The 14,363-nt window shown below is 42.8% G+C and overlaps 1 protein-coding gene across 2 annotated transcripts; it reads left to right on the forward strand.

Annotated features, from left to right (window-relative positions):
- Positions 1 to 4,268: 4,268 nt before the first annotated feature.
- Positions 4,269 to 8,861, forward strand: LOC123745748 (aquaporin-11). 2 transcript variants are annotated; one of them, XM_045726567.2, is made up of 5 exons: positions 4,269 to 4,406; positions 6,292 to 6,460; positions 6,777 to 6,972; positions 7,901 to 8,121; positions 8,502 to 8,861. In XM_045726567.2, exons 2-5 carry the CDS (start codon positions 6,295 to 6,297, stop codon positions 8,765 to 8,767), a joined length of 849 nt encoding a protein of 282 aa, XP_045582523.2. In that variant the 5' UTR covers positions 4,269 to 4,406; positions 6,292 to 6,294; the 3' UTR covers positions 8,768 to 8,861. The 2 variants fall into 2 exon arrangements, with proteins under 2 accessions (XP_045582523.2, XP_045582521.2); XM_045726565.2 differs by having other exon boundaries at positions 4,340 to 4,588.
- The last annotated feature ends 5,502 nt before the right edge of the window (positions 8,862 to 14,363 follow it).

A 14,363-nucleotide genomic window follows, 5' to 3' on the forward strand; every position in this document is an offset into this window, starting at 1 on the left:
CGTTGAAGTGAATTTATATCCATTCTATAGTACGGCGACCAAAACTGAACTGCATAATCTAAATGGGGCCTAACCAGAGCAAGATATAGCTGTAGAAACACACTCACACAACTTGTGTGTGTTTCTAAACTTGTGTGAGTGTAGAGTTGCTCCGGAGGTGGTGGAGGCAGCATCTCAGGGGTGTGGAGTAGCCCTCAGTGCTCTAAAGTCTGCAGAGTCAAGTATACAATATACTTCAGAGTTCCTTTCATGGCTGAGGGAAGGTAAGTCTCACTTTCTCTTGAAGTTAATATATTGCTACTCCAGACACCGAATTTCTCTCACTACTAGCAGGTTGACACTTCTGATATGAGTGGCTGTGTTGTGTATAGCTGTGTTGTGAGTGGCTGGGTTGTGTAAAGCTATGTTGTGAGTGGCTGCGTTGTGAGTGGCTGTGTTGTGTATAGCTGTGTTGTGTGTGGCTGCGTTGTAACTGGGTTGTGAGTGCCTGTGTTGTGAGGGGCTGGGTTGTGAGTTCACAATGTGATTGAGGTGCATTTACAAAGTCATTATAATTCTAACTAACATAACTATATCTTTTCGATTATCCTACTTTTTTTTAGTGAAATAGATCTGGTATATATTGTGTTACTGAGTTCTCAACCGCAGGCGATTAAAGTACTTTTGCAAGTTCAAGTTGTAATTGCATCACACATATTACCCAACTGGCGGATTACACAGTAAATTTTGGGTACAGGTCCTGATTATCATCGAGTGTTCCAGTATTAAGATAGTATTTACAGAGTTCAGCATATCTTGACCCAAGGCGTCGGAAGTCAGTCAGCATGAGATATTCTACAATATAATATTCAAGTGAATGCATGATTTCTCTTAAATGTGTGAGTAATGAGCGGGTAACCCGTCCTCCTAATAGAGCGTCGCATTTTGACGTATACTTTACCTATAGCCAAAAAATCGTCTTTCTACAAAATGTTAGCGGCTCGCGAAATTGACATACTGTCTCTTTTTTCTGTTTTGGGGACTTGGTTAGGATAGGGGACTTTAGTACGACAGTTTCTTGACGTAGGGAAATCTTAGGAGGGCGGGTTGTTGAGTAAGAAGTGGGAGTAGTTGAGGCTACCTCCATACATATAGTTTCAAGAGCGCGTATGATAGGAATCATGAGGGTCGGGGATTATTACAATAGACAACTGGCGACTGAACTCTGAGGCCCAGGAGCTGATGCTCAACCTGCAAGCGTATATAGGTGAGCATGCACTTTCGCAGACTTGAAAAAATGCTTTCAGGAACTGAGAGACACAGTTGAAAAGTCGGGGCCCAAGAGCAGACGCTCGGTCATACAGACACAATTAAGTGAATACACATAACGTTATCCTACATGCACAGATACGCAAACAAACAATGCCTGCATTAATTACATATTTGTCTTACCGTCAACGCCTGACGACCGGTGAAAGCCCGCAAGCAACAGCGTTAGGAGACACTAGCGTCATGCAGGTGAGTGAGTGACCAATCAGAGTACTAGCACCATAATGTTCACGGAGCCCTGCCCAGCATCACAAGCATCCTCGTACCAGGTACTCCACCGGACAGAATAAATACCTACAGGGAGAGAAAGAGACTGACTGATAAATCTAAAAGTCTTCCAATTATATATTTCTTTATTCATGTTTTGTGTTAATAATATGAATACTAACACCAACGTCTCTGTTGAACGCTAGTGTTCGTTTGTTTTGCGTTTTGGACCATGAAGTCCGCCATCAACGATACGAAAAATAACAACATATTGCTAAAGCTATGACCTAATAATCATGCTTACAAATTTGTATTAATATACGAGCGTAGTGATTAGTGCAGATGACTGCAACCGATTGATCATGAGTTCGATTCCCTGGCAAGGGCGAGAAGTTTTGGTAAGTTTCCTTACACACGACTGTCTCCTTTTGACTAGCTGAAAATATAGGTATCCTGGAATTAGGCAACTGTTATGGGTCGCATCTTGGAGAAAGTCAGTCCTTATAGCCTAGGACGCGCTCGCCAAGCCAATAGGCTTCCTCTCCACGACAACGCGAAACTGAACATTAAATACGGTAGCTAAAAGTCAAATCATACATGCATGATGTATGGAAAAACTAAATAAAAAAACAGACTATAATAATAATAATAATAATAATAATAATAATAATAATAATAATAATAATAATAATAAGTAAACTTTTATAACAATAGTGCGTGAAGAATTAAATTCAATTTCTTTATCATGCACCCCATATCCATCCTGTGGGCGGCGGTGGAAAGGTTAAAGAGGCACATAATGGGTTCAGGAACTGAACCCCCATAGTTCGTTTAGCTAAGCACGTGACAATCGTTTGAAGCTAGTTACACAAATGTTAATGTTACATACACATGTACATATATAAAAATTCATTTACACAAATCATATCAATAATGTTTTATATCATAAATGATTCAACAAGAGCCTCACAACAGTCGCTATACAAGGCACTTTACATCTATGGTGAGTCACACAGTTACTAGTCTTGCTCCACGTCCACCCAACTGGGTTTTACAGTCATGAGCAGTTGCACCTACAATAAGCAAATTTTGGATACTTCGCTAAGATTCCTGGCAGCACATCATTATGAATGAAGTACTTACACATTTCTTGGACTCCATTGATGGTGTTATCTCTGAATTCCGCGATTTTTTCACATTATTTATTTATTTATTTATTTATTTATGCATATACAAGAATGTACATTGTGAATGTGAGGATACATAATATGGTAATTACAGTCTTGTAAAGCCACTAGTACGCGCAGCGTTTCGGGCAGAAACGTTACATTATATAATGACGCAAAGTATCCGAATAGTTCTGCTGACAGAGTTTACATTTAGTCAAGTCTACATCAGCACATGTTACAAACTGCCAGAGGTACTTGTAGCCGAACCTAAGCCTAGCGGTGGTAACATCTAGAAATCTGCTAACCTTATTGGATGACCCATAGACATGCGGTTCTTCCTGCATAATAGAATGATGATAGATGGAGTAACTGGTGTTACTTTGTTTCACTTTGCCTCAAGTCTACGAGATTTTGTTGATGTTCCCAGAATATTACTGCCTTCAGACTGCTCAAAGGCAGTCCAAGATGGTAATCAGTTCCCTCTTTACGGGTAAAGATTTTGGTTAACTCATCAGTTCTATCATGCATTCGGAGACCAGTATGGGATGGAATCCACAGGAGACAAAATCTGACTCCATCGTTGATGGATGTCAGGGGCATAACTGACAATCCCCTCACAGTGTTCAAGAGAGAACTGGATAAGCACCTCCAAAGGATACCTGATCAACCAGGCTGTGACTCATACGTCAGGCTGCGAGCAGCCGCGTCCAACAGCCTGGTTGATCAGTCCAGCAACCAGGAGGCCTGGTCGACGACCGGGCCGCGGGGACGCTAAGCCCCGGAAGCACCTCAAGGTAACCTCAAGGTAAGGTTGATTATTTAATTATATCTGTGTCTAACTTCAGATACAGGCACATCAGAGTTATACCTTGGAGAGCTGAGGACAGTCAAGTATGACAAGGAGTCACTTACAATTAGCGTGACATCTTTGGATTTATATACGCGCTCGAGTGCAAGGATTATGGACGCAACCCGTCCTCAGACCAAGTCCATTCTATCCAGTCAACCCGTCCTCGACTCAAGTCCATTACATCCAGCGGTCGACCCCACAGACGCATTCATAAATTTTAACATGCTGTTCATTCAAAACGAGAATTTTCTCAAGTATAAATTAATATTATAATATATTAACATATTGTGTATATATAGGCATAGGATAGGTTAGGTTAGGTGTTTAGGTACTGTTGGCGATTATTTGTATTTGTAGTACGTGGGTGAAGCATTTATAGCGTTGTGATTCGAACAAAATTCGTCAGTGAAGCACTTGTTCCGGATATGTTCGAACGTCAGCAGTTGTGAGTCGTGTGTAAACCAGTTTTCATTCATAAACAGGGGGTTTGGTGGGTGCATGGAATCACTTTTGGGTCTTTGTTTGGAGGACAAATATATTATAATATTAATATATTATAATATTAATTATAATTATATTAATAATTAATATTAATTAATATATTATAATACTAATATTTATAATATTAATTTATATTTGAAAAAAATCCTGTTTTGAATGAACAGCATGTTAAAATTTATGAATGCGTCTGTGGGGTCGACCGCTGGATGGAATGGACTTGAGTCGAGGACGGGCTGTGAACTGAGGTGTGGAGTTGATGAGTCGAGGCCTCATGTTACCTGTGTACGAAGATTATTCTAAGTAGATTAGGTCGAGTCTGCATTTGGTTGTCAAGACTGGATGCATTGAGGTTTCCCAACGTCAAGAAAACGGTAAATATAAAGTGTCCTCTCCTAACCTACCAGAGGACCCGCCACTACTTGTTGACACACTGTTGGTCGCTTACAGCCTGCAGTACAACGCCACATGGTCCTGCGCATTCTACCCACCGAACACAAACCGGGCACTGTTTACCTCTTATCGTGATGGCCGTCTGTAAATTTTCTGTTTTGAGGTGGGTTGGAGCGGCTTTAACGAACTAAAATATTACTTGTCACCCCTCCCCTTTTCCGGTAATTTGACCCCAATGCTTCCATGTAGACTGTAAACCTAAACACCTAACCTAACCTACGCCTAATTACACATATATAATATATGTGAGAAAGCTGCATGAACGCGCAAGCCATAGATCACTAAGAACTCTATGATCCGGCCAGGATTCGAACCCATGCCGTCCAGGATCACCCCTAAACGTACACAGTACCGTGACCACCGCACCAACGGGTCAAAGAGTTCTTAGTGATATTAATATATAAATGAGAACAAATCTATTGTTAACACACCTGCTCCTGTGCCAGGTAAGTCCACTACGGGCTCACCATAGCCCGTGCTACTTGGAACTTTTTGTTCAGAGTACCTGAATCTAAAACAACTATTGTTTATAGATCTTTTACGGGCTATTCATGCCCATGCCATTTCTTGCGTGGCTTAATCTTCATCAATCAATCTATAGTTAATACACAATACGTTAAAATTGACTAATACGTCTTAGGAACGGCCGCAGCTTTAACGAGCCTGGCTTGAGTACGGGTTGCTTATTTGTATCATATCTGACCTTTTAAAGTGGTCATATGTAGTTTGCAGTGTTGTTAGCCTTTGGCCCTCAACCGTTCCTTAGTTCTGGAATAATTTTTGTCGCCTGATGTTAAACTTTCTTCAAAGCGAGTCTTTCTAAAGACCCATGCTTAGATATATTGATTGAACTGGGAGCGCACCAGAGGTTTATACAGTTGAATAACTACCTTCTTTTCCTTTAAGTCAAATGCTCGTTTGCCTGTTCTTACGGTTTGGTTGGATTTTTTACTGCAGCTCCCACTTGATGTGCAATTTTCGGTGACTGGTGGATTCTGACTCCAAGGACCATTTCTGCATCAATCTACTGCACGGTAATATTGTTAATATCGTAGTTGTGATGTGTATTGTCATACCCCAACATGCATGGACATACCCCAAGTTGCATGGACATACCCCAACATTTTTCGATATTAAAAAACATTTGCCAGTCTTCCGACTATTTGTGTAATTCATGTAGCCCTCTTTGTAAAGCCTAAATATGCACAATATATGCTAATGTAATATATTAATTTATATTTGAGAACATTACTATTTTGAAAGAATAGCCATGTTAAACTTGATGAGGGCGTCTTTGGTGTCGGCTGCTAGATGGAATGAACATTGCCTGAACATTGCATCGATAGCAATTTTAACAAAACTATTATGCAAACGTTCAAGGCTGTGGTGTTCTGTGTTGCTGTGGAAGTCTTGGATGTGGGGTTGATATAAAGCCATTGCTTGGTTACTGACTTTAATACTTACATTGGTACATCTTCTTCTTGTTGATAGTAGGTGCAGTTTGCATGAAGGGTTTACCCTTCCGATGACTGCACCAGGGTACATTGCTACATGAATAGCAGCGTCCAAGCGTGGCGGGCGACCTGCACGCTCCCTGTTGTTTACATACTGCTGGCGTATGAAACGCAGCGCATACAAACGGATGCTGCCGTTTGCTGAGAACATGACAAGGCCATATGCAATAATAATTTGTATTTGATATTACTATTTTTTAAATAGGATTTCTTATAAACATATACACCATTATGTACGGCTGCTGGACTGAAGACGATATCTAATTGATTGATTTAATACCATCACCTACAGGACATGTCGATACTTGTGTCGTCTGCTACTATACTGACGCAGATGGTCGTGTCGCACATCGTCCGAGGCCGCTTGAGTGAAATAGTACGGAGCCAGCTGGCGAAGAGCTGCCTTCTGGAGCTGGTCGCTGCAGCGGAGATGTGTGCCACCTCTACGGAACTGTCCAGAGGTGAGTGCCTGTGGTGTCGCTTCCTTCTGAAGTCGCTGCTTGGGAGGGTTATGGGACTGCAACGTAAGGACATAAGGACACTGTGGTTGAATGGGATGGTCATAACATCGAAACTAGCCTTAAGGTTGGGTAATGGCCTAGAGGATACAACAGAATGCAATTGTAATTTGACACAAAAATCGGAAGAACAGATGGAAAAACTCACAACAGGATACAAAAATTTGCATGTGTAAAAGATGGAGGACAAACAAAAATGTACTCAATAGAAAATTGAATGATCTAACCTGTATTGCTATTCCCTCGCTGTTCCTTCTAGTGGCTCGGAATTGTGGGATGCCGGCATACAGTGTCTATCTATTCCTGATCATCTTGTGCCGAGACAGGACCTGGGGTAGCAGCGTCACCGCCTGCCCCTACAGCCTGCTGGAGGAGTACGTGGAGGTCGGTGCCAACCCCCTCCATGTTGCACTCAAAGTTGTTGCTCAGCTTGCTGGCGGACTCGCGTCCATCAAGTGAGTGAAAATGGTGATATATTTAACAATGTCTTAACTTTAAAACAAATATTATATTTACTAGAGTAAAAAGATTAATGCTCATCAGCTATCAATAAGAATGATAATAATAATAATTGTTAATAATAATAATAATAATACACCGTCACATTTTTCATCACGTTTTAATTTTCGTGATTTACACAAATAATAATAATGTTTATTTGGGGAAGTGCATGTATATAAAATGAGTTACAAGAAGAATGTTTAATTTCTAGATAGAGAATCGTTGTGTAAATAATGAAATTATTTAATAGTTGCAGCTTGTCCTCATAAACAAAGACCCAAAGTACATTCCATGCAGCCGCCAAACCCGCTGTTTATGATTGAAAAACGGTTTACACACGACTCACAACTGATGACGTTCGAACACTTCCAGGACAAGTGTTTCACTGACGAATTGTGTTCGAACCACAACGCTGTAAATGCTTCACCCACGTACTACAAACACAAATAATCGCCAACAGAACCTAAACATCTAACCTAACCTATGCCTATGTATGCACAATATGATAATTTGTAAAATTAATTTATATTTGATAAAATTCCCGTTTTGAATGAACAGCATGTAAAAATTTATGAATGCGTCTGTGGGGTCGACCACTGGATGTTTTTGGACTTGAGTCGAGGACGGGTTGGCCTGAACACCTAACCTAACCCTATATATGAAAATCTAACACCTAACTTAAATATGAAAATATATAATAATATTATTTTATATTTGAGAAAATTTCTATTTCAAATGACCAGCATGTTAAAATTGATGAATGTGTATTTGAGGGTCCGGTCGGCCAATGGATGAAATGAACATAGCCCGTGGACGGAATGTGAGATGTTTAGCCAGTAATATTCTTGTGTATGTATTATAACGCTGGCACCTATCCCGCAGGTGGGCAAAACATTTATGGATGACAGAGGTGGCAGAAGCACAGGGAAGCCTTAGGGTTGATGACTGTCTGGCCGCACTTCAGGTACCTGTTGCTGTTGGCTTCCTGTTGGAGAGTCTCCTGACTTGCTCTTGTCGCCTCTTCTCGAGAGCCCTGGGCGAGGTAAAGCCAAAGTTTGCCTCTGCTATCGACTCCTTCTTTGCCACCTGTATGGTTCTAGTAGGTGAGTAGAGAGTAGCCTTTGTAATTCAATCTGATCTAATTCATCTGTGCACAATACCACAATGAAGCTTTTATGAAACTTTCTCTAGGTAGTGTTCATAATTTTATGCGGGTACAACTCAACACAGCAATAAATTATGTAATACACGTAATCCATAAAATAATTTGGTATTTATCTCAAAGCAGCTTTTATAATTGTTGACAAAAGATCGTCTAATTACTGTTGTGCAGCTCTGTACCAGCACACACTAAAATCTTTATATAGCTCGACCCTCACCTTCAGACTTAAGTGGCGATTTATTTCTCACTGAAAATAACTTTTGTTATCTGTAAATTATAAAGCACATAACTATGAAACTTTAAGACAAAATTTTCCCGCAGCTTTTAACTACTCCGGCGGATACTTCAACCCGGTGTTGGCAACAAGCATGAAGTGGAGTTGCCGCGGTCACACCAACACAGAGCACATCATAGTGTACTGGGCAGGCTCCACCATGGGCGCCATGCTCTCGGTCAGGCTCTGGAGCCTGGTCACCGTCAAGAGGGCTCTCGTTGGCCCCTTCACCTCTAAGGATAAGAGAGTAACATTCCAGAAACTATCCACTGCTATCTATCCTAATGGAAGAATACTTGCGAAGAATTATTGACTATCAATATATCCATGGACAGCTTGCTTTAGAGTAAGGTGATCCAAGAAAAGTATCAGAGGCTTATACTTATAATATATACTACTATTTTTCATATGAGAAGTATCGCTATTACCATAACCACATTTATCTTTCTCCAATGTACGCATGAGTGGTTATCTTGAGAAGATTTCGGGGCTTAGCATCCCCGCGGCCCAGTCCTCGACCAGGCCTCCTTTTTGTTACACATCCCCCAAGAAGCAGCCCGTAGCAGCTGTCTAACTCCCAGGTACCTATTTACTGCTAGGTGAACAGGGGCATCAGAGTAAAAGAAACGGCCCATTTGTTTCCGCTTCCACCGGGAATCGAACCCGGAACCTCAGGACTACGAATCCGAAGCGCTGTCCACTCGGCTGTCAGGCCCCTCCGGTCTGATGTACAGACCTCTGGGATAATGGTGCTCGTGCTCATGGCACACCTGATACTTCCCTTTACCGGGGGATAACTTCTACTGCAGCCCGTCCACCAAACAAAGACCCAAAAGTGATTCCATGCACCCGCCAAACCCGCTGTTAATGAATGAAAAACGGTTTACACACGACTCACAACTGCTGACGTTCGAACACTTCCGGAACAAGTGCTTCACTGACGAATTTTGCTCGAACCACAACGCTGTAAATGCTTCACCCACGTACTACAAATACAAATAATCGCCAACAGAACCTAAACACCTAACCTAACCTATGCTTATATATGCACAATATGCTAATTTATTATAATATTAATTTATATTTGAGAAAATTCCTGTTTTGAATGAACAGCATGTTAAAATTTATGACTGCGTCTGTGGGGTTGACCGCTGGATGTAATGGACTTGAGTGAAGGACGGGTTGTCTACTGGCACAAACAAACCCAATTACTCTTTATCCTACCATTGGGAGGTGCTCGACAAGTGACTTGTGTTGCATAGCTTGCCTGTCCAGCTGTTATTGTGGTTATCGGGTGGTTTTAGTTTTACAAAAGTCCTGTAACAGGTCTTTACTATATTACTAAGGTGTGTAGCCTAGTTGTAGAATACATCGTGGATTTATAAACATGAATACTAAATTTGTATAAAAAAATAGGCAAGACTTATTCTAGTTTTTTAAATTTAACATAAATGATAAAAAACTGGCCACAGTACAAAATGTATACGTAAGCATACAATTATCGAATCTACATGTTTTTTCATCAATAAACAGTACCACTGAAAACCTTTATGAATTGTCTTGTCACACCATGCTTAATATGTTTATTTTGATTCGTTTATAGCCTCGACAAAAGGCAGCAATTTCATTTAAATTTGTGATTCTCAAATATTCAGACCTCTCGTGATATTTGTTACAAACAGTGAACGTTGCATAAAAGTATGACAAGCCACCAGCTTCCTGTCCCCGTTGAGGCCACTAGATAGATGGTGGTCCTCGAGTAAATTCAGGTGAAATCCTTCTACTTGCAGTATGGTTGAGAGAATTTCACGTTCACGTCGATAAGAAACTACTCCCATCAGGGACTGGAGAGGTGATGGGATCTGGGGCAATGGCGGGAACGGACAGACGAGAACACGCCCAAAGCTCTCTGGCTATGAGAGTCAGCTGCCGGCTCTTTTTTTTTATTGATAAAAAATACAATAAGAACGGCAATCGCCTGAACATACATTAACAGGGATACAAACAGACATAAACAGGAAACACATATACAAGGGCGTGATAACACGCACGTATACAACACAAACAAAATTAAAAATGAATTCGAGTACAGAAACAAGAAACATAAACATGTAACAAACAAAATAAGGCCTGAAAGGCCACGCGACACAGAGAAGCCAGACAATACACACAGAGGACAAACACCGGAACACAAAGGAACCGGGGAAACACACTACACAGTGCCCAAAGCAAACAACCAAACACAAAACTCAGGCATTCCACTACGACATATACATGCCAACGGTAAGTTGACCAGACCACACACTAGAAATTGAAGGAACGACGACGTTTCGACTTGAGAATCGACTTGAGAATGGTCCAGGACGGACCGAAACGTCGTCGTTCCTTCAATTTCTAGTGTGTGGTCTGGTCAACATACTTCAGCCACGTTATTGTGACTCATCGCCTGCATGCCAACGGTAAGCTACATAAATACAAGGAAATAAGGCAACGAAGTGCCCCACAACACAAAACACAACCACCACCGACACAAGCACACCACAACCCGTTCTCGCAAATTCGTATAGTCAATATTGACTTATTAACTACATGCATAGGTGATATACTAACCATAATAGATACCCTTAAAAAGCTTCATAGAAAACACCGACCTTACCTAACCTTGTTAGTATGTTAAGATAAGCGTCTTATTGCTTCGTAATTACAATTGTTACTTAACCTATTACACCACACACCTAGAACAGCCACTCCCGCACACACACACACGGGAACCAGCATAACCACACCGAACCTCAATGGATATAACCAAAATACTTCTCCGGAAAACCTGTTACGGGCTCACCATAGCCCGTGCTACATGGACACTTCGTCCTGAGTAGCTAAATCTTTAACAACAACATCCGGAAACCGTTCATGTGGATACTTCAGTTTGTAGGTGTGCTATATAGTCGTAATGGCGCTTTCCCCTGATAATTCCCTTCCCCTTCAGTTTGTAGGTTTCTCACACAACCCACTGTTCGGCCGACGGGGAGACACCATCACTTGAGGTACTCGTGCGAAACATACGGTTCGGGATCTCCCCTTTGAGACCCCCCCCCCCCATCACGGGTGGCGGCAGGGTAGATGACTGATTGACGGGACTGAAGCACGGGGGTTGGGGGGGGGGCGGTGCACAGGGGGCAAGAGCACTGGCGGCCGCAGCACAGAGGAATGGGGAAACGGAAGGCGGCAGGGACGGAGTCCGCAACATAGGGTGCGGCTTCCCTAGAGGCAGCTGCACAGGGGGCATCAGCACAGGGGGCATCAGCACAGGAGGCGACAGCACAGGGCCGGGGCGGCGGCACTGGGGCCGACTGCACAGGGGGTGAGAGCACAGAGAACAGCTGCACATCGGACAGCAGGACAGGGGGTAAGGGCACAGAGGCCACACGCTGAACGTCCTTTTCAGTATAACGAGCAGGTCACGGGCCTCACCAACGTCCACATCAGAGGGCACAATCCCCTGCGCCGGAGAACCCGACGACGCAGGCGAGGAAGAAGCAGGAACCAAGGGGCCCCCGCACCAGCCACCAACACCACCTTGCCACGCGCCAGCACCACACCAGCTCCCTGCACACCATCATCACAATCCACAGAAGAGCTCCCAGTCCCCCCATAGTCCTGCGAGTCGGCCCAGGCCACACCACGAGGGAAAGACCCACTCGGCACCATTCCCGCGAGCATATGAAATATTACCGGAACAACCGTGGACATCTTCAAGAGGAAACTAGATTTATTCCTCCAAGGAGTGCCGGACCAACCGGGCTGTGGTGGGTATGTGGGCCTGCGGGCCGCTCCAAGCAACAGCCTGGTGGACCAAACTCTCACAAGTCAAGCCTGGCCTCGGGCCGGGCTTGGGGAGTAGAACTCCCAGAAACCCATCAACCAGGTATCAACCCGCCACTAACGCCTGGAGACAGGGCGTTGGTCGTCAGAGTTATCACATCTCCCAGGAGGCACCGCAGCAGAGCCCCCGAGTGGACACGCAACACCACGCATAGCTCGATCCCGCACTACTGCAGTCCCGACGACCGGGGGAACCAGACCACACACCACCGAAGACCGCACCGAAAACTAACTTCTGAAGCATATGAAGTCTGTCTGAAACATGTGCCTTTGAGGAAAGCCAGAAAGAGGTCCAACGTAGAAAGAGAACGCAGACGACACTACAAAAGAAGGAAAAATAACGGAAATTATTAAACAGACACGACTTTCCATACAAAGAAGGAATAATTTAAACAGGGAAATTGAAGAAATCGGACAGACTGAAGCATTCGTATCAGACTGAAGAAAGGGAACTACAACAGAAAGCAATTCAAGAAATAAAGAAAAATCAAAAATATTTCTTCACATATGCGAAATAAAAAGCAAAAACACTTTCAGTATTGGACCTATTCGTACAAGTGAAGGTTCATACACGGAGGATGACAAAGAAAATAGTGAAATCCTAAAAGAGTAGTATGAGGACATGTTTAGCACTCCAAAAAACAGCATGAAAGTGGAAGATCCGGACAACTTCTTTATGCGTGATATCAAACCCCTGTAAATATAACTAATATCAACACGAGCGTAGCAGATTTTGAAAGGGAAATTGACAACATGTCCATACATTCAGCCCCGGGGCCATACTCATGGAATTCAATTTTTATAAAGAAATGCAAGGTGCCAGTAGCACAGGCACTCAGTATAATGTAGAGGAAGAGCTTGGACACGGGGTAGATACCAAGACGCTTAAATCAGCAGACATAGCCCCTCTACACAAGGGAGGGAGCAAAGCATTGGCAAAGAATTATATACCAGTTGCACTAACGTCCCACATAATAAAAGTATTTGAGAGTGATCAGGAGTCAGGTCACTAGTTTCATGGAAACCAATGACCTCCACAACCCAGGCCAAAATGGATTTAGAGTAGGAAGATCATGCCTCTCACAGCTACTTAATCATTACAACAAAATCACTGAGGCATTAGAAGAAAAACAGAATGCAGATGTGGTATACATGGACTTTGCAAAGGCATTCGATAAATGTGACCATGGAGTGATAGCATACAAAATGATAGCAATGGGAATAACTGGTAAAGTAGGACGCTGGATACTCAGTTTTCTGTCGAGCATAACACAAAGGGTAACAGTCAATAATAGAAAATCGAGTCCAAGCACAGTTAAAAACTCTGTACCTCAAGGTACAGTCCTTGCACTACTGCTCTTCCTTATACCCATATCGGATAGACTCAAATACAAGTCACAGCTTCGTATCATCCTTTGCAGACGACACAAAAATCAGCATGAAAATTAATTCTGTTGAAGACATTGAAAAACTACAAGCAGATATTAATAAAGTTTTTGACTGGGCAGCACACAATAAATAACATGATGTTTAACAGTGATAAATTCAAGGTACTCAGGTACGGTAAAAATGAGGACCTTAAACATAAAACAGTACACAAACACAATCAAATCTGCCCATAGTAGGAAAACAGCATGTAAAGGATTTGGGAATAATGATGTCTGACGACCTAACGTTTAGGGAGCATAACCAAGCAAACATTGCATCGCCAGAAAAATGATAGGATGGATTACAAGAACTTTCAAATCCAGAGACCCCACCACAATGGTTGTACTCTTCAAATCACTTGTGCTGGTTGATACCCGATTGATGGGGTTTTGGGAGTAGTTCTACTCCCCAAGCCCGGCCCGAGGCCAAGCTTGACTTGTGAGAGTTTGATCCACTAGGCTGTTGCTTGGAGCGGCCCGTAGGCCCACATACCCACCACAGCTTGGTTAGTCCGGCACTCCTTGGAGGAAAGCTGTCCCGGCTTGAGTACTGCTACTGGAGACGGAGCAGGCAAGGGCGACTGAGGGGGATCCGGC

The sequence above is a fragment of the Procambarus clarkii genome, chromosome 88, assembly GCF_040958095.1.
Source record: "Procambarus clarkii isolate CNS0578487 chromosome 88, FALCON_Pclarkii_2.0, whole genome shotgun sequence".
NCBI lineage: Eukaryota > Metazoa > Arthropoda > Malacostraca > Decapoda > Cambaridae > Procambarus > Procambarus clarkii.